The sequence below is a fragment of the Stegostoma tigrinum genome, chromosome 5 (genome assembly GCF_030684315.1).
Source record: "Stegostoma tigrinum isolate sSteTig4 chromosome 5, sSteTig4.hap1, whole genome shotgun sequence".
Lineage (NCBI taxonomy): Eukaryota > Metazoa > Chordata > Chondrichthyes > Orectolobiformes > Stegostomatidae > Stegostoma > Stegostoma tigrinum.
Window position 1 is genome coordinate 79554067 of NC_081358.1, and position 26828 is coordinate 79580894.

At 40.5% G+C, this 26828-nt stretch overlaps 1 protein-coding gene across 1 annotated transcript; it reads left to right on the forward strand.

The window, feature by feature from the left end:
- The first annotated feature begins 5897 nt into the window (after window positions 1–5897).
- Window positions 5898–25706, forward strand: tyms (thymidylate synthetase). Its single transcript, XM_048528470.2, has 7 exons — window positions 5898–6142; window positions 9185–9258; window positions 17647–17821; window positions 18311–18412; window positions 19870–20045; window positions 21246–21317; window positions 24943–25706. The coding sequence occupies exons 1-7, from the start codon at window positions 6004–6006 to the stop codon at window positions 25078–25080; spliced, it is 876 nt and encodes a 291-aa protein (XP_048384427.1). The 5' UTR covers window positions 5898–6003; the 3' UTR covers window positions 25081–25706.
- The last annotated feature ends 1122 nt before the right edge of the window (window positions 25707–26828 follow it).

Consider the following 26828-nt stretch of genomic DNA (forward strand, 5'->3'; position numbering starts at 1 on the left):
AAGCAGAATACAGGGAGCTAGGAAGAAAGTTAAGAAATTGGATCTCAGAAGCTCATGGTGTCAGGATTACTAAGGGTGCCATGAGTCTTAGCTTATCAGCTCAGAATAAGTGTCGCTTTTGGCGTTTTGGCTGAGGCTATTTGGCTGTGATTATGTGCTGGGGCTTTTGCCTCAGTGACAGGACCATTTGTGTGGCAACAACAACAAATTAAATACCCCCCAAGATTTCTGGGGGAGGTGGGAGCTGTACAAATTGGCTAGGTTACACCTGGGCAGGATTGGGACGATGTCCTATGGAGAGTGGGGCAGTGGAGAAACTTATGTAAGGATCCAGAGAAGGAGGGAGCATGGACAAAAACAAAGTAGGAAAGGGAATAAGAAAAGTGATAGGCAGAGAAGAAAGGACAAGACTCATACTATTAAGAAAAATAAGATTGAGACAAACAATGTTAAAAAGACAAGCTTAAATGTCTCAGAGATAATGGGAACTGCAGATGCTGGAAAATCCAAGATAACAAAGTATGAAGCTGGATGAACACAGCAGGCCAAGCAGCATCTCAGGAGCACAAAAGCTGATGTTTCAGGCCTAGACCCTTCATCAGAGAGGGTGATGAAGGGTCTAGGCCCGAAACGTCAGCTTTTGTGCTCCTGAGATGCTGCTTGGCCTGCTGTGTTCATCCAGCTTCACACTTTGTTAGCTTACATGTCTTGTGCCTTAATGCACGGATCATTTGCAATAAAGTGGATGAACTAATTGCACAGATAGATGTAAATGGGTATGATATAAATGGGTTAATGAAGATATGGCTGCAGGATGACCAGGAATGGGAACTGAATGTCCCAGGGTATTCAATATTTAGGAAGGACAGGTAAAAAGGAGATGATGGTGGAGTGACATTGCTGGTTAAAAGGGAAATTAACGCAACAGTGAGAAAGGATATTAGCTCTGACAATGTGGAGTCTGTATGGGTAGAGCTGAGAAATACCAAGGGGCAAAAAAACATTTGTGGGTGTCATATATAGGCCCCCAAACTACAGTGGTGATGTTGGGAATGGCATTAAACAGGGAATTAGAGATGCACGTGATAAGGGAATATCTGGGATTGTGGTGAGCAGATTTTAATCTGCACATAGATTGGGCAAATCAAATTAACCACAGTGCTGTAGAGGATGAATTCCTGGATTATTATAGGATGGTTTTCTTGACCGATATGTGGAGGAACCAATTAGACTGCAGGCCATCTTAGACTGGGTACTGTGTAATGAGAAGGAAATCATTGCCAATCTAGCTGTGCAAAACCCTTTAGGGATGAGTGAATATAACATGGTAGAATTTTTTTATCAAGATGGAGAGTGAGGTAATTGATTTGGAGACTGGGGTGCTGAATCTTAATAAAGGAAACTGTCAAGAAATGGGACGTGAGTTAACGTTGATAGACTGGCAAGAGTTACTTAAAGGGATGACAGTGATAGGCAGTGGCAGACATTCAAGAAATACATGGGGGAACTGCAACAACTGTTTATTCCTGTCGGGCACAAAAGCAAAATGGTTAGGAGCATCAATCCATGGCTGACAAAGAAAAGTAGAGATAATATCTGATCCAAGGAAGAAGCATACAGATTGACCGAGAACAATATGTCTGAGGATTGGGAGCAGTTTAGAACTCAGCAAAGAAGGACCAAGGGATTGATTAAGAAGGGGGAAATACAGTACTAAAGTAAGCTTGCAGGGAACATAAAGACTGACACTGAGCTTCTATACAGATGTGAAGAGAACAAAACTGGTGAAGACAAGTGTAGGTCCCCGACAGATAGAAACAGAAGAATGTATAATAGGGGACTCAGAAATAGCTGAACAACTGAATACACACTTTGAGATAACAAAGTGTGGAGCTAGATGAGCACAGCAGGCCAAGCAGCAACTTAGAAGCACAAAAGCTGCTTGGCCTGCTGTGTTCATCCAGCTCTACACTCTGTTATCTCGGATTCTTCAGCATCTGCAGTTCCCATTATCTCTGAACACACACTTTGGTTCTGTCTTCACAAAAGAGGACACAAATCAGATACCAGAAATGTTGGAGAATGCAAAATTTAGTGAGAGGGAAGAATTGAAGGAGATCAATATTAGTAGAGAACTGATGCTGGGAAAATTGATGGGATTGAAGGTGGATAAATCCCTAGGGCCTGATAATCTACATCCCAGGGTACTTAAGGAAGTGGCTTGAGAAATAGTGGATGCATTGGTGTTCATCTTCCAGGATTCTAGCCACTATGGAACAGTCCCTGCAGATTGGAGGATAGTTAATGTTTCTCCAATATTCAACAAGGGAAATAGAGAGAAAACAGTAAATTATAAACTAGTAAGCTTAACATCAGTAGTGGGGAAAATTCTTGAATCCGTTATCAGGGACTTTGTTGTGGAGCATTTAGAAAGCAGTGGCAGGATCAGACACAGTCAGCATGGATTTATGAAGGGGAAATCATGGTTGACAAATCTGTTGGAATTCTGTGAAGATGTAACTAGTAGCGTTGACAAGGAGGAGTCAGTTGATGTGGTATATTTGGATTTTCAGCAAGTGTTTGGCAAAGACCCACATAAGAGATTATTGTGCAAGATTAAAACACAATGGATTGGGGGAAGTATATTCAGATGGATAGAAAACTGGTTGGCAAAAGAAGAAACAAAGAGTAGGAATTAATAGGTTTCAAATTGGCAGGTAATAACTAGTGGGGTCCTACAGGAAATCATGCTGGGACTCCAGCTATTCACAATATATATTGATGATTTGGATGAGGGCAGTTTGCAGATGCTACCAAGTTGATGGGAGGGTGAACTGTGATGAAGATGCAGAGATCCTTCAGCGTGATCCGGACCGGTTGGGTGAATTGGCAAATCAATGGCAGATGCAGTATAATTTGGATAAATGTGAGGTTATTCGCTTTGGAAACAAAAACAAGAAGGCAGATTACTACCTGAACGGCTGTAAATTGGGAGAGGGGAGTGTGCAGTGGGACCTGGGTGTCCTTGTGCACAAGTTGCTGAAGGTAAGCATTCAGACGCAGCAGGTGGTAAAGAAGGCAAATGGTATGTTGGCCTTCATCGCCAGAAGTTTCGACCACAGGAACAGGGATGTGTTGTTGCAGTTATACGAGGCCTTGGTGAGGCCTCAGCTTTGTTTTATCCCTTTACACCTCCAACTTAATTCATTCCAGTCAAAATATGATCTTTAGCTCTTCTTCTGTCATTTTCAACCTCTGCGCCTACTTCTTTGGACAGAAGTCCTGTCCCTAATACACATACTCTTCCCCAGTGCTCTATCTTCCATCTGGATTCCTCATTCTGTTCCCTCACCCACTCTAACCTGTCTCCCTCTGAACTTGCTGCACTCCAATTTCAGGTCTAATGCTGAATTTATCAAAGCTCCTGATGAAGAGTGGTACTGTTGTATTTCAGCATGCTGACCTCTACCAAAACTGTCAGGCACGTTCTCCTGGTATCACGCCTGGACCATTACCCCACCAATGAACATCAAATTGATCCAAATTATACTGCATCTGCCATTGATTTGCCAATTCACCCAACCTGTCCGGATCACGCTGAAGGATCTCTGCATCCTCAACACAGTTCACCCTCCCATCAACTTGGTAGCATCTGCAAACTGCCCTCATCCAAGTCATCAATATATATTGTGAACAGCTGGAGTCCCAGCACTGTCACTTATCTGGCTTGTCTGAAGATCTCCTCTTCACAGATTCCTCAAAACCTGCACAGCATACTTCTCACTTCTTCCCAAAATCCACAAGCAGGATTGCTCTGGTAGACCCATTGTTTCAGCCTGTTCCTGCCCCAGTGAACTAAGTTCATTCTATTTTAACATTTTTTTTTTCTCCTAGATCAAACTCTTTCCACTTACTGTACATTTGTGATTGTTTTGATGTTTTACATCAGTTCCACAGTTTCTAGTTTTCTGGCCCTAGCCACCTCTCTTCACTACGAATGGCCTGAAGGCTCTTGCCTTCTTCCTTGAAAGAGGCCTGAGTAATCCCTCTCTGTGATTAGCCTCCTTCACCTGGTTGATCTTGTTCCCACTTTGAACAACTTTCATTTAATATATCTCACTTTCATCAAGTCAAAGTTATATGGGTATGTGCATGGTCTGTCATGTGGGGTATGTGGAACACTTCTTGTTCCAATGCTACCTGGGCCCCAACCGACAACTCTTTCTCCAATATATCAACAAGGTCATTGGTGATAGAGCTTCCCACTCTTGTCTGGAATTAGAAAAATTCAATCAATTAATTTTGCTTCCAATTTCCATTCTTTACATGGTTCCTCTCTGACTGTTCATTTAGCTTCCTTGACCTCAGTCTTCATTTCTGGGAATAGACTGTCCACCAGTATCCTTTATGAATTCTTATAGTTGCCTCAATTATACGTCCTCACACTCTGCTTCCGGTAAGGATTCCATTACATCAACCCAGTTTCTCTCTCTCTGTAATACTGTTTTGATTATGGCATCTTCCATTTGGGTTGCTTTGATGTGATCTGGCTTTTCTTCAACTACAGATTCCTCGCCCTCAACTTGTCAGACATTTCCTCCATTTCTGCCCTCGTCCCTTCCCCTCTCTCAGAAGACGATATGGTTCTCTCATTTTCACACCACCAGTCTCTGTAGTCAAAGGATCATCCTATACCATTTTTGCCACATCCAGAAGTACATTACTACCAAACAATCTCCCTTCTATCTACATTCTCCAGGGACTGTTCCCCCTTAGCTGCGTAGCCATTCTAAGGTCCTGCGCAAGAAAATTGGTGGCAACCCACTGATTGCAACATTGATGTCCAATTTCAGAAGTTATTGCCACACGTGGGCCTTGGAGGCTCACGCAGCATGAAGGAAAATTAGAGGCGACACCGGTTCCTTTTAGGTTTCCTGGTCCATCACTTCCTCCACCCACCAGTATATGGCATCTTCCCATGCAATTGCTTGTGAAACACTTTATAATTGAGTGAAGGGACAAAAGGCATGGTTGCCAAATTTGCTGATGACACAAAGGTAGGTAGAAGATGTGAAGCGGACACATAGAACATTACAGCGCAGTACAGGCCCTTCGGCCCTCGATGTTGCGCCAACCTACGAAACCAATCTGAAGCCCATTTAACCTAAACTATTCTATTATCATCCAAATGTTTATCCAATGACCATTTAAATGCCCTTAAAGTTGGCGAGTTGCAGTTACTGTTGCAGGCAGGGCATTCCGCGCTCTTACTACTGTCTGAGTAAAGAACCTACCTCTGACTTCTGTACTATATCTATCACTCCTCAATTTAAGGCTATGTCCCCTTCGTGCTAGCCATCACCAAAAAGGCTGGAAGAATATACAGTTAGTTGAAGTGATTAAGTGAAGATCTGGCAAATGGAGTTCAATGGGGGAAATTTGAAATTGTTCATTTTGACAGGAGGAAGAAAAGAAATTTTAGCGTTCTAAGATGTAGAGGGATATGGGCGTCCTAATGTGTGAATTGCAAACAGGTAGCATGTATGAACAGCAAATAATTAACAAAGTGAATAGGACGTTATCATCTGATTGTATCAGAGACGTTATCATTTATTGTGAGGAAAACTAAATATGAAAGTGGAGAAGTTGTACTGATCACTTGGTGTGGAGTATTGTGTACAGTAGGAATGTAAATACTTGGAAGCTGCTCAGAGAAGATTTACTAGACTAGTACTTGGAATGGGTGAATTGTCTTATGATGAAGAACTGTAAAGCATTTTGACAAATGAAAGATCTTGTTAAAAATAATATACCGAGAATGGGTCTTGGAGCATAGAGCACGCGCTTCACATCCGTGGGAAAGCCGGCGGCCGATTGGATGAGACGTCACACAGGCCAGTAAGCAATGGGGAGAGAGGGCGCGCGCGGGCCGAGGTTCCCGCGAGCGGCTTTGTGAATGAATAAGTGAGTGAAGAAAAGAGGCGGTTGGGCGCGGGAATAGTGATGGAGCGAGGACAGAGTGAGGAATACCAGTACCTGCAGCACATCCGGAACATTCTGGAAACAGGCTCCCAGAAGAATGATCGCACTGGGACTGGCACCTTGTCCGTGTTCGGGCTACAGTCTCGGTACAGTCTGAGGGGTGAGTGAACAGCTGGGGGATACTGGCCTGGGCACCGCGGTCTTTACTTCATGAAAACGGTGTTTACGGAGAGCGAGTTCTGATCCAAAGTAGGAACGTGGCGCCAATCAAGAAAACAATTTGAGACAACTCCAGTATTTCCGTCGCGGCGATTAATCTCGCCGTCTCCGATATCTCTTTAGGCAGAAAGTTCTAAAGTGCATTTCGTTAACGCAACATTTCGGGAAATGCAACTGCGAAATGTTCCACAACAGTGTAAACCGCTGCTGAAGTATTGATATGTTTCCCGCCTTTCGAACAACACTGGAATTAATATCAAGGGCCCTTTAGAGTTCGTGAATTTTTTACCCGAATGTCTCAACTGCCAGTTTATTTGAATTAGCGCAACTTGTCCCACTTGTAATTCGTGTAAACCCTTGGCTGAATTCGAACCAAACGGTTCAGCCTTAGACAATCACCGAATGGCTACAACCCAGAAGGAGACTCTTCGGCCCGTCCTGTCTGTGTCAGCGCTCCGCCAAAGCATTTGACTCAGTACCAGTGCCTTGCCATTTGATTACTTTTCAGACAATGATCCAACTCCCGTTTGGATACCAGGTTTGAATTTACCTCCTTCATTCCCATCGGCAATGAACACACAGGGTCAGCTGGCTGACAGATTCGCTGCTCTTTCGCAGGGCGGAGCAATGCGGTTTGCGCCAAAACAATTCTGTAACCATCGAAATGTTTACGGGGGTGGTGGGGGAGGAGAGAGAGGAAAAAATGGGGTGACTAAAGGAAGAGGTGGTTTGCATGTTAGCCAGAATGGCAGTTCTTATATCGTGAGCTTCACATATATGTCCTGTCAAGGGTTTCCTTAATATTCATGGGCTGGGTGTGGACATAGCTGGCCAGGCCAATATATATTGCTCAGAGCAGTTGAGAATCAATCACATTGCTTTGGGCCTGAAGTCACATCTAGGCCATACCAGGTAAGGATGGCAGATTTCCTTCCTTAAAGGACATTAACAAACACCATGTGTTTTTCTGACAACTACCAACAGTTTCATGGTCATCGTTAGACTCTGTTGATGCACAAAATGTCCTCTTTCTCAACTTGGCAAACAGGATTGGCAAATCTGTCTCATTCAATGAGACTGGTGTCAATACAAGTCTAAGCATGGCTAAATATGTGTTTGTTTGTGGATGTAAATGCAGTCCTTTGACCCTTTATCCTTGATTTTGGTTCAGAAAATGTTACCCCATTTTAAATCCACCTGAGAACAAAAGTGGGATCTCTTCTTTATCTCATCTGAAAGATTGCATTTTGAGATGCAGTTGCTTTACGTTTGTAAATTGGATTGTCGGTCAAGTTAAGTCAAGTCTCTGGAGTGGAGCTTGAATACATGAACCTTTGCTAAATGGGACAAGTAGTGAGCCGTATGAAAATTCTGTCCTAAGCTCATACTTTTACTTATTTATGTGAAGTTGAATATTGCTCAGTACATATAATTTTTAAGTTAATATAGAGTTTCCTGTTGAACTGGAACTTGGGGAAAGTGGGGCAATAAAGTGAGGGGGCTAGAAAAACACAATCCGGTCAGTCATGAATCGTTTTAGGAGACAGAGAATGCAAAACAAAAAAAAGAAACTTAGAGCAGCATGGAAAAGCGTAGACATGAATAATTTCTGCCAATTCTCCATTTGTGGATGTGAGTTTGCTCGCTGAGCAAACATCCAGAACCTCAACCTGAGCTACAAATCTTCTCAAAACTCTCCATTTGTCATGATGGTGCAAAGTATAAGAGATAATCTGTCCAGAGAAACCTTTCTAGGCCTTCCAGACAAACTCTCAGGAGTGATGTGGGACCACGGTGCAGATAACTGTGGTAATCAATGCCAGAAGTGCAGCAATGAGGATCTGAATGTAGTGCGGTGGAAAGTTCAAAGATCTTAGGAGCAATCAAGGTCAGTATGTTTATAAATCCCTCAAACCTAGAAAGCCTAACATTCTACTTTTAACAGGTGCGTGGCCTCTTTTATGACGTGCAGTTTCTGTATAGAGTGGTCATGCCCTCGGGTGATCTTCCATGAATTATCTGTTTGGATGCAGTCACCTTATCACCTTAGAGAGAGGGAGAAAGGGCTCCAGTGTGAGGGAGTGGTGATTGTCGTAACTGTGATACTGCTCTGAAACAGGTTCCTCCACCAGTGAGGTATCTGCTGGCAGAGGAGTTGTCAGAATACTGCGCTGATCAGACTGGGACATGTTGGATGGCAGGGGTGTGGGCTGGATGAAGCTGGTGTAGTTAGCCAAGTCAGGCAAAGTACAGTGCTCAAAAGTCCAAGACCGCAAGTTGCAGCTCTGGTGTATGGTGGGCCTCTGATCAACTTGACCCAATCTGTCTGTAACTCAACATTGGTCTTGTTCACCCAATCCCCAAGATGCAGCAACCCACAGTCTGAGCCATCTGTAGAAAATGTGAAACACCATACAGTTATGGCCTTGTTTAATAAAATGTAAAAATCAAACATTAGCTAAAAACCTAATTATGATCCTATAAATAGTGTATTTGCAGTTCCTGCTGCTGAACGCATGGCCGCTTGTATGAGGTTTAGAAGAAGGGTGTTAACCAATGTGTTCAGGTTGAAAATGGTGCCACTGGTATTGAATTGATATATAATAATTGAAATTATGGTTTGTCTACTTCTAGTGCACAGTCCTAGAGTTGACATTCCTTCCTAACAACACTAGGTGTGCTTGTGTCAGATGAACTGCATTTAAAAATATGCTGCTAATTAAACGTTTGCATTTTTGTTGGGCGTAATGCCTAGAAAACAAAGGTATGCCCCTATCCCAAGTGCACTTAGTTTTCCTTCTCACTTTTTTAATTGTGGAAAGTTGCAGTAATTAAACCAGTAAATTGGCCTAGAAGCCATTTGGTGATCAGCAAGTAGTACAGGAAGCACCTTTGCTGCTTCAATTCAACACAGGAATTTACCAAGTACAAAGTTAAATTATTCTGCATGCCATTAACAAAATTATTAACTTTTGTGTTTTAGATTCTTTTCCCCTCCTCACTACAAAACGAGTGTTCTGGAAAGGAATTGTTGAAGAGCTGTTGTGGTTTATCAAGGTACACAAAACTCGAATGTGAATACAGTTCACTGTAGTTCCTAAAATGCTGCAGCAATAACCAGATGAGTACAAAGTCATCATGTGACAGTTTGCTTAGATATCAAAATTATGATCATGCATGTTTTGCATCACAGTGCTTTTGATGCCCTAACTATTTTTATTGTTGTATAGCTGTATCTGAAAATTCTTTACAAAACTGTTATATGCGAGCAATGGATAGAACAAAACAATATTTCTTGTAAGAACCATTTTAAAGTAATTAGACATTTCAAGGCTGCTTTTACAAAGAAAATGTGTCCCAAAACCATAAGGTTTGAAGACGAAAATTCCAAAGCCTAGTGGAAGAAAGTGTGCATCTTAAAGGAGAGGAGACAGAGACTTCAACATTCCAATGGTGAATGAATTTTAAACTTTAGGATGTGCAGGAGACAGAATTGGAATAATACATATACCTCAAAAGTTCAATGGAAGGGAAAACTAGACAATTGGCAGGACTTTGCTATAGAAACATTTTAAGCTTTTAAATTGATGTGTTGCAAACTGGAAAGGTACTTAATACAGCCTGCGTGGTGCTTTCAAGCATGCATACATTGGTGATCTGGAGCTCAGTGGGAACGTTGGATGAGATTTAGAGCTAAGGAGCGAAATGGCAGAAGTAACTCCAGTGGTAGGTCTCCCTGTTGTTGACAAGTCCGTGCACTCTTCGTAAATTTTTGGAGATGATCATAAGACAGGGAGAATAGTTATAAGAAGCCAGTTTGCAGTAAGGAAAATAAACTAGAGGCTATATTTTCCTTTTAAAGTTGATCTTGCAATTTAAGAGCTTTAACAGATGCGGACACGGTCTCAATAGTATTCAAAATGATCCAGCCAGTCAGGCAACAAATTTTTTGCCATAAATGTTCAAGTGTTCCTCTTTTGGACTCAAGGGAGCGGAGATGTGTGTCAAAAGGTGTAGTGGTTTTATTGGTGTCTAAGACATTGGGTGTTAAAATGATTTTTGTCAACTAATCAATGGCTGCAGAAGTATCTAGATGTGAAGAGCCAAATGCAGATGTTTGGGAATTTTAATATAGTTATAACTATATTTTTGTTCTCTCCAGTAGCAGTGAAAAGAAGTGGAGTGGGGGAGAGCTGTGGATTAAGGCAAAAATCCACAAGCATGTGGTTATAAAATTATATATTTTTAAACAAGTGAAATTTGTTTTAAAAATGGAAACAAGGGTGTTTTAAAACATGGCTTTAAAAGTCTCCTGACTTTGTGGATTCAATTACGATAATCCAGGTGGAGAAATGTGACTACTCATCTCCAAAAGGATCACAAGAAACCATTGATTATCAATGATCACTTCCACAAGTGTAAATAGAAACTCATTTAACAACCTTCCCTGGAGGTGTGACAAATGTGACGATACTGTGGCTTTAAGAAATGTATTTTGGCCTTTTTGTCTTCAAGTGAATAAAGATTGAGACAGATGGTGAGCAGTCTGCTGCAAAACCAATAAGCAGCTTGTGAGGCCTTCTTATTTTAAAATGTTGAGGTCAAGTCTCCACAGAATTATGGTATTGTTTTTGAGTTTCAGTTTTCCAGTAGCAATTGCTGCTGGGGTCTTGAAGCTGCATGTGAAAACTGTATTTCCTCTCTGTTAGAGTTAAGAACTAGGGGTTCAGTTCTTGCTGCTCGAATTGCAGGTGAAACATCCTATTTTTCTGATTTTTATCTATGCCAGGGGTGTGTTTGTGATGTTACGATATTGGCACAGTTAATTAGTAGTAGTTAATATTTTGTAAAGCATTTTGATAGAGTTACAATTAAGCCAATTCTTGGATTTTTATTTTGTCTGTATTTTAACTGTAGTATAAAAATGTTTTACTTAATGTCAATAATTTCACCAATTGAATTGCATTTGGAATGTAAAGTCTTACCTTTTTTTTAAAATAAAAAAATGGTCAGGATCTTGACTATCTTCTTAATATATTTTGAAGCGATTTGGTCTGGTCCATAACAAATTGGGGGCTTTTGTCAGGATTGAAATGTCTAACTCCAGTTTGAGTTTAGGAGTATTGGACTGAAAGGCAGTGAGTGGTGTGAGTGTTGACTTGTTTTTTTTTATTTTGGGTGTTGCATTTTGTTGTTTTAAGTAGGTTGTCTCTTATGTAAAAATGGCTCTCCATTGCTAAGAGTTTACTTGGGGTGGAAGAAGACACTTCAGGTGTTTTGTAGAAAGTGAGAAAGGTAAAGCTTTTGGAATTGACAAACAGGTTGGAGTTGCCTATGTCTGTGAGGAAAGGGGATATAATTGCAGCAATACTTCTGTGTTCCTGGGAATTGTAACTGCAATCAGAATCATTGAATTTTAGTAATGGTAAATGAAACTTCTTGAATTGGAGGCAAGGGACAAAAAGAAAGTAAGAATAGTCCTGGCAGAACAAAGAAAGAAGAGAAAAGGGAAATGAAACATGAATTATGATTAAAAGCAGAGGGAAGGAAAGGAAAGGATGTCCCTAGCAGAAGAGAGGGAGAAAGATTTTTTGAACTTGAAGTTGGAACTGAAAACTGAATTGACTTAAATGGTGGTGGCAGAAGTGAAAGATAGGAATAGTGACAAGGATGGTGAATGAGTAATCCCATCGTAGCCAAAGGCCTGTTTAGATCTGTTTAAACATCTCCAAACATTGCCTAAGCTCAAGAGAGATGAGGAAGCCTTTTTCATTTAATTTGAGAAAGTGACAAAATGATTGAAATGGCCGTTGACCATTGGGTATTGTCGACCCACGCAAAGTTGATAGGTAGAACTGGTGAGGTATTTGCATCACTATCAGAGAACTTACCTGGGGAGCATGATGAAGTGAAAATAGCCATCTTAAGTGCATATGAGCTAGTACCAGAAGCCGACAGCTTAAAGAATTCAAGAAGGGAAATAGTCAAACAAACATAGTTTAAAAGGATCAAACAATGTAATTTTGATAGGTGGATAAAGGCATTGAAAATAGATCAAACATATGACACTGTTAAAGAGACAATTATTTTGGAGGAGTTCAAACATTTACTTCCTGAAGTAGTGAGAGCTCTTGCAAGAGCAGAGGGTTAAGATTGCAAGATTAGCAGCGGAAATGGTAGATGACTGAGTTGGTTCATAAATCGAATTTTGGCTTCCTCCATCAATTTCAATATGAGGGATAGAAATTAAGGAGAAAGAGAAATCCTCAAGTGGTAAGGGGAAAAGAAGCTGTCATTGAAGATAGTAAGGAGTTTACCATAGGCTATAAAGGAGACCCATGAGAGGGAAAATTAAGTAAAAAAAGCTCTGACTTACTTTAACAATGTGGTTGCTCCACTGACTTGTTGAAGTAGTGCAGAAAATTTCAACGGACAGATGAATGCCAGAAGACATTTAACAGCCTGAAAGCTGTGTTAACCACTGCCCCAGTGTAAGCCGTACCTAATTATGCAAAGCCATTCAAGGGGACTATCTATGTGACTGATGCAGGTGTTGGTGCTGGACTCTTGCAAGAAGATGACTAGAAGATAGAAGAACCTATTGGATACTTTTCCAGAAAGTTGAATAATCATCAACAGAAATATTCCATGATTGAGAAGGAGGCCTTGAGTTTGGTGTTACAAAATTTCAACAATGATATTAGGTGGCACGGTAGCACAGTAGTTAACACTGCTGCCTCCCAGCAGCAGGAACCAGTGTCCAATTCCACCCTCGGGCAATTATCTGTGTGAAGTTTGTACTTTCTCCCTCTTTTCTGCCAGGTGCTCCAGTTTCCTCCCACAGTGCAAAGATGTGCAAGTTGGGTGGATTAGCAATGCTAAATTGCCCATAGTGTTCAGGGATATGTAGGTTAATTGTGTTACCCATGGGGAAATATAGAGTTACAGGGAAAAAGTAGAGTGATGGGTCTGGGGGTAGGATGACGTTTGGAGGGTCAGAGTGGGCTTGTTGGGCCAAATGGCCTGTTTCCACACTTTAGGGATTCTGTGCACTCCTATATTGCCAGTAATATGTCGGAGACAATTGTATATACTGGTCATAACCCCTTAAAAGTTTTTGGAAAAATTAATTGTAAAAATTCTAGATTGTTTAGCTGGGGTTTAATATTGTAACCATTCAGTTTGAAAATTATGCACATGGCAGGATGAGAGAACATAATTGCCAACACATTGTTATGACTTTGAAAGGAGACCAAGCATTTGGCAGTGGGGAGAAAAATGGACTGTATTAGTGAATTTTTGCATGATCAGAGTCAATGTATTGTATATTTATTGTCACGCACTAATAGCGTAAGACTAAAGGTTTTTAAAAATGGTATATTGGAGGGTTTTTTTAAGGGATGAGCTGTGATGACACTATTGTCTTTCAGAGGTTATGTTGTCCTTGTTTGTGAAGAAAGTTTGAGACAGGTGACAAAGCAGTTTGCTCCAAAGCCAAAAAAGTAAACAGCTCGTGAGGCATTGGGTTTTGTTTTTATAGTTGGAACGATAGAAGCAGCCTGAATGGGTAGGGCCAAGCTCCATAGAACCAGGAATTTTTTTTTAGTTTGTGTCTTCAGCAGTAGTTGCTGGGGTCCTGAAGCTGGACTTGGAAGCTCTCATTTCTCTTTGTTACAGCTAAAAGCTGGGATTTTCTTCCTGCTGCTAGAATTTATGTGAGACAGTCTATTTTACTGAACTTGCCTTTGCCAAAGGTGTGTTTATGGGATGCTGTTACATTGGAACAGTTTTAGTAGTTAATGTTATCTTGTTGTGCATTTCTGTTGAGTTAGTTAAGACAATACTTTTCCTTTTATCTTGTATTTTAACTAGTGTAAAAATTGTGGTTTGCTCAACATTGAGTGGTTTGACCAATTGAATTGCATCTGGAGCACACACCTTACATTTACCTTTTTAAAGTAAGAAAATGGTAATGTTTTGAGGGGGTTCGGTGTAGTCCATAACACACATTTGAAAGAATAAGAGTAATAATGGCCAAGACATTTTAAAAGGTTAATGGCCTTTGCTTAAGAAATTATAGATTAGAACATTTTGTACACCTGAGTTAACCTGATGCAGAAACATAATTAACTGTTTGGGATAGCAGCCATTTTGAACTATAAAAATGTCTAGCAGGAAGAGTTATTTTGTGCAGAAACCACAAGAACTAGTTCTCAGCCATGGTTCTCTGTTGAACTAGGTGTTTGAGAGTTGGTTTTTGGTTTCTCTGACACAAGAGAATAGAGGAAGGTGTCCAGAAATCCTGTGATCTCGTTAAAAAGGTCTCCAGGCAGTTTTGATATCCTGCTTTCAGAACCACCAAGAGAAAGAGACCTTCATCTGCTTCCTGATTCTACTAATAAAAGTAACATTTGTCTACGGATGCCAACGCAGGTATTGCCCAACATTTCAACCACAAGCTCCAAGCTGGCAATGATATCCGAACGAACTGACTTTTCATCAATCTTTCATGGGTGTAATCCTTGAATATATTTAGTTAATAACTTTTTGCTACTCTAGTTACTCATAACTCTATCGTGATCATGGTTACCTTTTATACAGGTAGTTTACCATTTGTTAGCAATTTTCAGAAAACCTAAGTTTAAGTAGTAGCAGTTTTCATACAAAACACTACTTAATTAGATAAAGAAAGGAAATCTATGACCGTTAACAGAGAATGCATTATTAATTCTGAAGCTGACCTGTGGAATTGAGAGTGGAGGCACGTTTGTCTGTGATGTTTTGCTATTTTTGGCCATCTTCAATAGTAACAATCTTTGTGCTTCCCTCCCTCCACTTAATTGGCTTTAACTTTGTGAAGAAGCAATCTTATAGTTGGATACATGCGGTATAATTAAGAGAAACCAGAAAAGTTAGATCGCATTGGCACATGCTAGAGAGGGAGCTAGGAGGTTTGACAGTAAAGACTGGGGTAACAAGAGCAAAAGAACAAGACCACAAGAGTGCTAAAAGGAATGTGGCAGGGATTAAGAGTCTATTTTTTGATCAAATATCTAAGGAAGTCCAGAGTTAAAATTAAGTTATAAACATTCTAGCATAAGCTCATCTATAGTGTATGTACACAGACATGAATATAAATTTGAGCATTCTTGTGAAGGAGAAACTTCAAGAAAAACTGGGGACAGTGAATTCAGAGAAGAAAGGATGAGCTGTAATAAAAGTTGAAATCAGTGAGAACCAGAAATAATTTGCTATAAAATGCAAGGGGAAATAATATCAATGAACTTACCTGGTAAGAAACTTGCATGTGACTTAGTTGAAATGATAGATTTAGAATTTTACATGATGCCAAGATTGCTTTGGAATAAGGCCAGATCCTGAAAGGGGGTTAAATGTTGCCAGAGGAATAAAGTACAAAAAGGTGTTAACTATGTAACAATTTGGACAGGGTGAATGGTGGAAGATTTTGACAAAAGGGAAGGTGCCATCACCCCTTGGTCAGATTTGTCAAGATTATGATATCAGTGTAATCATTCACAATTAACTCGTGGACGTTAAGGATGCAGAAAATGACAACATAATCTGGTCCATTGCTGACTTTGTCATCTTCTGTCAATGAGTGGGACAGGAAGGAAGTTGATGAGATTTCAAAACAGGTGGTATGCTCAGTGGGAATTTAAAAGAAGTAGGACGGAGTAGTTAGCATTGCTGCTCCCAAGAAGGCGGAGCCTCCATGGACCCTGGAGTATTAAGAGCCACAGAGAAAAGCTGTAGGCTTCTCCTGAGAATGAGTCAAATCTGGGACAGTGGCAGAAGAATGGAAAGGTTGGGAAGGTGAAATGAGCAATGGCCAAAAGGACAAGAAGTGCCAGTTGTGGTAATATGCAATGTAGAATTAGACATGCCCTGATTTAAAAACCAGGGAATAGAGAGGCAGTAGGAGAAAACCTATAGTCTAGCAGTTGAGTCAGCAAACTGATGCCCGAGTGTGGGGATGAGAAGGTCAAGATGCTTTCTTAACCTTGGATTTATCATTCAGTAAAAGGGGAGGGGGGGGGGGTGGATTTCAACGCAGGTAGTTTTTTGTGTTATGTTGTGGGTCATCCTGCATCTGTCAGCTGTTGATGATGCTGATCAGGTTCCAATGAAAACTTGAAGTCAGTTTTTATTTGGAAAAAGTGGATGACACAGTGGGAGGGAAGGTGTCTGAATCTGTACTACTCAGGCTATTTTTAAACATTAGCCAGAATCTCACAGCAAGTGGTGAAAATGAGCCTTCTTACACAAACCAAGGAAGACTGTTAGCCCCGCAATTAAATTGGACTATTTTTAAATGTCTTGATGCTGGAAAATGTGAAGTGGACATAGGAGATGGCTGAAACAGTCAAATGATAATGGGAATAGTAGTATCATTACTAAAATCAGAGTTCACAATGTTTTGTGTTGGCAGAGTTAGCTGTGCCAAAAAGCAGCATAATTAAACACCTGCAAAGTCTAGCTGCCTTTTTAAATTGGTCTTCCAAAATAAAACACAATCCTATAGGAATATTTACAGAATGAGCCGGGGGAGCATTCTTTGGAGGCTTTAATGGGTGTTCCTATCGGCACAGCTTCAAAATGTCTGAAGTTTGGCATGGCCTAAACATCAAGTACATTGACAATGTTAAAGGGAGTAAAAAAACAAAAGAACCGCAGATGTTGGAAAATCAGCAACAGGAACAGAAATTGCTGGAAACACTCAGCAAGACTGGCAGCATCTGTGGAGAGAAAGCAGAGTTAATCTTTTGTGTCCAGTGACCCTTTCCTCAGAAGTTCCAGATGCTGCCAGACCTGCTGAGTCTTTACAGCAATTTCTGCTTTTGAATCACACAGCAATATTGTCAATGCGTAGTACAAAGTCTCATTGTTGTACCTAGTCATTGTATGGTGGAAGTTGTTGTGACTCTTGTGCCTGACCTAACTGTCACTGGTAAAGAAGGATCTTGTGAAGCTACCTGAACTGTAGTGGTTCAAGGAGACAGCTCACCACTGCCGCCCCTGGTCATTTGGGGATGGATAATAAATGCTGGCCAATGTGATATATCCAGTGAAGAAATTTTTCAAAGAATCCGTGCCAAGGGTATCCAACTTCTTTAGTCCTGCAGCTTCTCAAAATTACAACTAATGTGTTTACTTCCTCCAATGTAAATTCGTTTTAAGACTCTAGAATAAGTCCGTCAGGTTTTGGGATCTTGTCAGCCTTCAGTTTAAGTTCTTGGTACCTGTTCCAGGGCGATTATAATTACTTTAGCTTCTACCCTCCATTTGACCGCTTGTTTTAAATGTATTTCTCAGATGCTATTTTAGAGTGAAGTCAAACAGTCTGTTCGATGCTTCTGATGTTTACTTTGCTTTATTATTTTCTAGGGTAATGTTTGACAATCCTTATCTTCAATTTTATTTCAGGGCTCGACAAATTCTAAGGAGTTGTCAGAAAAGGGGGTTAGAATTTGGGATGCCAATGGATCGCGAGACTTTCTGGACAAGCACGGATTTTCAAACCGAGAGGAGGGCGATTTGGGGCCTGTTTATGGCTTCCAGTGGAGGCATTTTGGGGCTGAATACAAGGACATGCATACAGGTTAGGAAAGATTACCAGTATGTACCAATTCTCTGGTTATTTTAGGTTACTAGGATGTTGGTATTTCCATTGGAAGAAATAGGCAAATCAATGGTTAGCACTGCTGCCTCACAGCGCCAGGGATCCGGGTTCAATTTCACCCTCTGGCTACTGTCTATGAGGAGTTTGCACATTCTCCCTGAGTCTGTGTGGGTTTTCTCTGGGTGCTCCAGTTTTCTCCCACAGTCCACAAGTGTGCAGCCTAGGTGGATTGGACATGTTAAAATCCTCATAGTGCTCAGGGATGTGTAGATTAGGTGGGCTCTCGAGGGATGGGTCTGGGTGGGATGCTCGAAGGCTGTGTGTGGACTTGTTGGGATGAAGGGCTTGTTTCCACACTGTAGGGTTTCTATGATTATGTGATGATTGAAAACTAATTTAAATGGTGGACTAAATATTTTCGGACACATTTTTTTTTGTCCTCATTATTTGCTAACTTTATGATTGCAGATTACTCTGGTCAAGGAGTCGATCAACTCCAGAATCTAATTGACACCATTAGAAACAACCCAGAGGATCGCAGAATCATTATGTGTGCTTGGAACCCTAAAGGTAAGAAACAAAGACACAAGCTGAGAAGTCACAAGGGTGGTGCTGGTGGCACAGTAGTAATGTCACTGGATTATTATTCCGGAGACCCAAGCTAATATTCTGAATGTATGGTGTCGAATACCAAGTCAAATTTCACAATGTCTGTGAAATGGATTTGATCTAATAAGGGGTCTCCAGCATGTTGTTACATTCATTTTGTTCAAAATCTTGTGGTGCATTTCTCTTAAGTGTGGCCAAACAATGTTGTATGGGCTAAAGTACTAAATGATTACATTGGTTGCAATTGGTCAAAATAATTAATATAATATGTAATGAATATATTTTGGTTATAAGTAAGCAGAATTAATAAAGAATTATTGATTTCCTTACCGGTCCTGCAAATAATATTGAACTCTGTGTCCTGTCATTTAGGGCAGGGAAGTTGATTAGGGCTCTCACTCTTGATTGCAATGTAGTGAGGTACTTACATTTGGCTATCTGGTAGGGATAGATGAGCTTTGATTGCAATGTTTCTCGTTCATGCCCCACCTCATTCAAATCCCTGTCAAATGTATAGCTTCCAGTCCAAAACAGTTGAATTTGGGAACTAGTACACAGATGCTGGCTAGCTGACTGAAGCAAAGCCAGTTGCAGCCTACAGAGTCAGTTGTTCAGCATGGAAACAGAACCATTGGTCCAACTCGCCCAGGCTAACCCAGATATTCTAAATTAATCTACTCCCATTTGGCCCATATCCCTCTCGATCCTTCCTATTCATTTACCATCCAGATACCTATTGAATGTTGTGATTGTATCAGCCTCCACCATTTCCTCTGGCAGCTCACTCCGTACACACATCACACTTTGTGTGGAAAACAATTGAGAGGGGAAAGATTTAAAACTTCCAGTTTTGGACTCTCCTACCCTTTGGAAAAGACCTTGGCTATTCACCCTATCCACACCTCTCATGATTTTATAAACTTCTGTAGGATCACCCCTTAGCCTTTGATACTTCGTGGAAAACAACTGCAGCCTATTCAGCCTCTCCCTATAGCTCAACCCTGGCAATATGCTTGTAAATCAGTTGAAATTGGCTTAATGATGTAAGAAAATTCTAAAGTGTGGGAGATACGTCTCCTGTTAGAAATAATAGATTACTATGGCCCATATTTACTGGGTCCCCTTAGGTGATTTTTTAAAAAATGTTTTTCTTACTGTGTACAATTATTATAATGGTAAACTGAAGTTTATCCTTCGAATTTGACTCGGCTAGTGAACCTGACATGTAATTTAGTCAAGCCAGCTGGGAACTGAACAGCAGAGCTTGATGGAATTTATTAGAAGACTTCAAACTAGTATCTGGTGCTCAAAATTAATTTCTGTGAATATATGTTCTACTTTATTATCAGTGTTATGAAGCAAATCCCAGTGTTGTTTTTCTTTAACTAACTTGGATTATTTTTTGATTAATCCTGTAGATGTTCCTCATATGGCTCTGCCTCCCTGTCATGCTTTATGTCAGTTTTATGTATGTAATGGAGAGTTATCCTGTCAGCTGTATCAACGATCAGGAGATATGGGCCTTGGTGTCCCATTCAATATAGCCAGCTACTCATTGCTGACATACATGATTGCACACATTACAGATCTGAAGGTACTTTGAACTTGAAGCATTTGCATCTTTTGAAATGTAATCATTATTATGTAAGCAAATATATATCATTCATGCCAAGCAAATAGCAGACTAAATAAGTGACTAGTTAATCGGTTTGCGTGGTGGTGTTGATTGAAGAAATTATGGAACTCATTGTACTAGCAGAACTCTGCTCTATTCAAAGAAAAAAACACTTGAAACTTTGTCACCTGGGCCACTGCACGCTTAACATCTCATCCAAAAGACTGTCTGGGACTGTGCAATACTCTTTAATGATAACAATCTCAAGTCTTTTTTTCTAAACCCTTCCTTCTGACTTTCAAGGGTGTCCTGTCAGCCAAGTCAGGTGGTAACTTGAACTAAAGCATGGATGGAATTAATGGAGTGGAAATTTTTTGGCGTGGTTTACTCTTGGAAACAGGGTAGATGTTGATGCAGTCTGGATTTTGTGTTTCGTGGCATGGCAGCCCGTTGACATTTCAGAGTTTTTTGTTGGAGATTTCCTCAAATCTAGTGTCTTATCCAATGCAGTGCTTATGACAGATGTGTGATGGCTGAGAGCTGGGCAAGATTGAAGAAATCTGTGAGACAGAGTCTAAAGCAATATAAATGAGAGTTTAAAGTGAAATAAGGTTTGGGAAATAACAGAATTAGGAAGAGAGAAAAGAAAAAAGGGCAAACATATGTGGGAAAAATATTTAGAAAATGCCTATCACTTCATTCTGAAAGGAAAACACATTTCTGCTCATTAATTATCGTGTATGTTATTTAACAGCCCTTTATTCATGGGTTTTAAATGGGGAGCTAAGGCTGAAGTACAGCAACTTCAAATCTTAACAGTCATCTCAATGCCACATGTATCAGCAAGCACTGCATCTCTGCACCATTTAGAAAAGAAGGATATGGCTCTTTGAAACCTCTGGATTTCCATGTTTAATTTTATGCCCATGTGCTACGTTAGCTGCTATTATTTGTTTTCTAATGGTATACTCATAAGGCTTTATCATTGATTCATAATGCAATTTCCTGATCAATTTTAAAAAAAGTGGTCATTTTTTGACCACTGATTCCTTTTATTCTATAACCAATTTAAATACACTTTTTGTATGGTTTGGCAAATGTAACAGTATTCCTTAGAATAGATAAACTGTAGTGATGCATGCCAGTCAGTTTCCTAATGACTATTTGCTCTCTTTTCAGCCTGGTGATTTTATACATACATTGGGTGACGCTCATGTTTACAACAACCATATTGAGGCATTGAAGATTCAGGTAAATGTACTTCAATGAACTGGAGTTAACATAAATATGTTCTCATTTGCAAGGTCCTACAAGCACCCATTCACAAATTTAGATTAAATCTACTACAGACTAAAAAGCAGATAAGTTGTTTCGGCAGTTTTACTTTCTTTTGTCCATTATACAATAAGTTGATTTTTAAAGGTAATTGAATCTTGCCTCTAATTTGTTAATTTAACTGTAGAGTACAGAAGGCCAGAATTATGCTAATAATATTTCAAGGGAGTGTCAATGGTCATCCCCCTGCTAAAAGTAGTTTTTCTAAATACGATACCAACTATTTGTACATTGGATGAAATCAACAATTTATGCCCGTAATATGCTTGAAATAATGCTACAGATTTCTGCAGGAAAAACAATAGTCTCAAATTTAATTTACTGCAAAATGGTACAACGTGGCTGCATAGGCAGCAAAGAGAAATTTCCACCATTTCATGGATTTCTGACTTTTGGCTCAAGGAGCTTGGCCCGCAGTATTTTTCTGACTCTGCTCGGCTGGTGCTGCTTCAAACACAACAGAAGCCAGAAGGAGATGATCTTGTTAAAAAAGAAATACCTAGAAAGCCTTCATCTTCAGTGACATGTATAGGTGGTCTAAAGGAACCGCTAATCAGCCTTAACCCCAGACCTAGTTGCCACTGATGTGAGCAGTCTGAGCTAGTACTTTTAGGTGCCACAGCTTATTAGACTCCTATAAAGAAAGTTCTGTTTATTACTTGAATCTTCTAAGTTTCCAAGAAATGTTTCAGATAACCATACCAGAGTGCCTTCTGTGTGGATGATCTTCTCAGCCTTCATTGGCTCAGCTTGTCTGGCCATACTCTGTGTGAATACAGAATCAAGTAAAATGCCTGATCCTTTTTTCCATTGTTAAGTCTACCTGGAATCAACAGGCTTCTTAGAGAAGAATTTGGTTTTGCTACTACTTTAGATCCTGCTGGGTCATTGTCAAACAAATGTTGTCCCCATTCACGTGATCTAGAACCCAGATGCTGGCATTCATCCCATTAGAATGGCTGCTGTATGAATAGGTGGAAGAGGTTGGTTGGGAAGAAGAATTGCCGAGTGAGTTGGGGATATTGGCTTCTGAGTTTAAGAATGTGAAGAATGGCTGGTTATGATTGTGTGGTGGCATGAGGAGTAAGGGTTTCACTGAGTCTTCTGTCACTGGGGACAGTGGAAAGTTTGGCTGAAATCTACACGAGCACATAAGATATTTTTATGAGGTACCGTGAAACTTCATTTTTCATAGGTATTATAATAAAAAGATGTGATATTTAATATTACTGTGATATGAGACCTTTTGAAAAATACATCTTATAATTGCTGGCAAGGTCGACATTTGTTGCCAACCCGCACTGCAGTTGAGAAGGTGATGCTGAGTTAAAATGGACTCTTACTAGAAAATAGTTCACCAAACACTGGCATGGCTTCTTCCGTGACTTGATCTATGTGTAGTCCAGCAGGATCACGGTCTGTTACTAGTAAGAGCTTCATTCTGTAATTTTAAGAATGGGCTAAGAGGGGTGGTCAGAGACTGAATAGTAATTTGGGTATTTCCTCCTTGCACAGACAGTAGGACCTCTCAGGAATGCAGGTTAACTTTGTATTTATTCAAAAAACAGATGGAAAAATGACATTAGATTAATTCCTCTTCACAGAACTAGGCAGAGACATGAGGGAATGAATAGGCTTCCCCTGTCCTGTCCTGTAACAATTCTGTTCGGGTGTTTGTGTCATAATATCTTCACACCCAAATTGTGGAGGCTTCTTTATAAAAGTATATTGAGAAAGTAACAATTTAATACATACTATGTAAAGAAACAAAATGCTTGACAAACGTGAGTCTGGCGGCACCTGTGGAGCAAGAAACAGCACTTAGAATCCAATCTGACTTCTTCAGAAATTTAACTGTTTCTCTCTCCATAAGCGCCCTCGGTTTTTTCACTGATTTTATTTTCTAACCCCAGCATCTGCAGTACTTTGCATTTATTTTTAAAAGATAGTAGGAATTGCAGATCCTGGAGAATCAGAGATAACAAGGTGTAGAGCTGGATAAACACAGCAGGCCAAGCAGCGTCAGAGGTGCAGGAAAGCTGACGTTTCTTCAGAAATGGGGAAGAAAGTTCTGAAATAAATAGGGAGAGAGGGGGTGACAGATAGAAGATAGAGGAGAAGATGGGTGGAGAGAAGACAGACAGGTCAAAGAGGTGGGGATGGAGCACGGTTCATCCACTTCATCAATATCTTCCACCCCAATCTTAAGTTCACCTGGTACCTCTCTCTCCTTCCTGGACCTCTCTGTTTCCATCTCAAGCCCCACCCCCATCTCCTACCTACTGGCCTCAACACGCCCCATTGACCTGTCTCCTCCCTGGTCTGACCTATCCCCTCCCTAAGTCTCCACCTATACTCCCCTTTACTGAGATAGTAGGAACTGCAGATGCTGGAGAATCTGAGATTGTTTGAGGTGGGGTGAAGGGCAGGTTAGGGAGGCGGGGACAAGCTGGGTATTTTGGAATGTAGTAGGGGGAGGGGAGATTTTGAGGCTTGTGAAGTCCACATTGATACCGTTGGGCTGCAGGTTTCCCAAGCGGAATATGAGGTGCTGTTCCTGCAACCTTTGGATGACATAGTTGTGGCACTGCAGGAGCCTCAGGATGGACATGTCGTCTGAGGAATGGGAGGTGGAGTTGTTTACTACGAACCAAGTGTAAGCGTTCCCAAGCTTCCGCTTGGTTTTCCCTGATGTAGACGAGGCTATGATGGGAACAGTGGTTACAGTATACCACATTAGTAGATGCGCAGGTGAACATCTGCTTGATGTGGAAAGTCGTCTTGAGGCCTGGGATGGGGGCAGGTGTAGCACTTTGTGCGGTTGCAGGAAAAAGTGCTGGGTGTGGTGGGGCTGGAGGGGAGTGTGGAGCGGACAAGGGAGCCATGGAGAGAGTGGTCCCTCTGGAAAGTAGATAAGGGTGGGGAGGGATAAATGTCTTTGGTGGTGGGGTTGGATTGCAGATTGCAGAAGTGTCGGAGGATGATATGTTGGATCTGGAGATTGGTGGGGTGGTACGTGAGGATGAGGTAGATTCTAGTTTAGTTGTTATTGCGGGGAGGGGTGTGAGGGATGAGTTACAGGAGACATGGGTGAGGGTGTTCTTGACCACTGAGGGGTTTGGGGGGATGTTGCGGTCCTTGAAAAACGAGGACATCTGAGATGTTCGGGAATGGAATGCCTCATCATGGGCGCAGATGTGACGGAGGCGAAGGAATTGGGAATAGGGGATGGCATTTTTGCAGGAAGGTGGGTGGGAGGAGGTGTATTCTAGGTAGCAGTGGGAGTTGGTGGGCTTGAAATGGATATCGGTTTCCAGGTGGTTGCCAGAGATGGAGACAGAGAGGTACCAGAGATGATCCAGGTGAACTCAAGGTTGGGGTTTTGGATGAGATTTTTGCAGGATGGTGGGTGGGATTTTTTGTTTTGGCTTCCATTTACACAATTGTGCTGTTAGATACTTAAATTTGTATCAATCTTTTATATTTTAAAACAATACTGGTTTTGCCAAAATCTCAACATACCTGTACTACTTTGACATAGCTCCAGCGTGAGCCTAGACCTTTTCCAAAATTGAAGATTTTGCGCAATGTGGAAAATATCGAAGACTTCAAAGCAGAAGACTTCAAGTTGGAAGGTTATAATCCGCACCCTACAATCAAGATGGAAATGGCTGTATAATGTACTTATTTGTGTACCTAAGCTGATAAATAAAAGGTGAAAACTGCGAAAAGAGCATGACATTCTATCGTGGTTTTGTAGGAGCTGCAATCTTCTTGGAATGACTTTGATAAAAGATATGACATTTGTCTCTCCAAACAAAGCTATATGTCAATCTAAATTCTTATGAAATATACAGTATTATATGCATTCTAAAAAATTGTCAGTAAAAGCTTGTTTTCCTTCTTTTGACAATGTCACAATGCTAAGCTTGCAGCAGTCGCTTTGCATCCTTTTCAGGCTACTGATTTGTGACTTGCGTCGCAAAATGTATATAGCATTGCAGAGGACAATATTGTGAAAGGTATGCAACCCTGTGTAATCTAGTTATTCAGTCAATATAAAGCAATATTGCAATCTATAATTATAAGATTCTTTACATTGATCCTGATTTGAAAGTGCTTAGTTTTTCTTTTACTAACCTAATTACTCAGACATTGTTATTGTACTTTCTAATGTTACATTTGGGTGAGGAGAAGAATGGCTCCAGTTTTTTGTTATTGTGCATACTTGCTTTCATTTTATTTAAAGATGCACAAAGATTACTTTTTACACTTAGATAGGGAACTGTATTTGTTGTACTTACGTGGGTCTAATAAAATAATTAAAAACTCTTGACTTTCATTGTGTTCAGGTTCTCCCGCTCACTAATTCTGACATTCTCGCATAAGTTTTAGAGTGGGCTGGTAGATAAAGCAATCTTTATAGAGCTGGAAAAAAAGTTAACGATTTAGGGGTTTTATTGTTTGGCAACTGAACTTCAGGCTGAGCTTACTTGTTGTACCTGGTATGGTGAAGATGGTAGCTGCTGAGTTAATTTAAGTCACAACCGATGGATAGTCAATCAGCAGATGGGGCTGAAATATGCAGGTGGAATGGAGAGAGAAAGTAGCCCACTTGAGACTCGTGTATCTGTGGTATTGCTGGCATCAGAACAAAGATAACTGCTTAAAAGGTAAAGGAGAGTTTGACTTTCACACGATCACCAGTTTACCAGTTGTACAAAAATGATCATTGTTACTAGATTCCAGATGCGTAGGCTAAATATGTAAATTATGGCTGAGTGAATTCCATTTTCAACCAGAGTTTGTTGTTTTGTGATTACAATTAATACGGAGTCTGCACACAGGAAATTGCAGCACCTGTTTGGGTGTTTATTGAATGTGTTGGGAAATGATCCCATTTCCATTCCTTTGAGGTGACTTTTCTCTGGAGATTTGACTCAATTTCAGTGTCTTTGGAATGTGTAATGTACAGTTATGCAAATATTCAACCATCTTAGAAACAGCTGTTTCAAGGCACTAGAATACTTCTTCAGCTTTTTAAAAGTTGGACAGTGGTTTTCAACCTGTAAATCATAATCATTTTGATGGTACAACTTTAACAAGTGTAAAACTTCTAATTCCAGAACTTTTGGCACCAATATTAATGGATTGATTTTTGTCTCACAATAACCATTGGCAGTTCTCACTGATCTCTGAGAAAGCAACTCAAAAATCTAGTGATCTCTGTGGCATTTTTGTTTTATTTCCCCTTACCTGATATAATTTTAAGCCTGCTGCCAAGTCTATGGATTCTGCAGGTATCAGTTAGCTGATAGCTTTAAAAAAAGATAAGCATCCAATTGCGTTAATGTATCCTCACAGACAGCAAACGTGATTTTAACCTCCTGTTTTAAATTTTAGATTCTGAACTATATGATGAACAAG

What these genes read in the sequence shown, in the direction of transcription:
- tyms (XM_048528470.2), top strand. Translation starts at nt 6,004, where the DNA reads ATGGAGCGAGGACAGAGTGAGGAATACCAGTACCTGCAGCACATCCGG. An exon ending in AGCTGTTGTGGTTTATCAAG is followed by an intron (nt 9,259 to 17,646) that starts GTACACAAAACT and finishes ATTTTATTTCAG; the next exon opens with GGCTCGACAAATTCTAAGGA. An exon ending in TTGAGGCATTGAAGATTCAG is followed by an intron (nt 21,318 to 24,942) that starts GTAAATGTACTT and finishes ACTTTGACATAG; the next exon opens with CTCCAGCGTGAGCCTAGACC.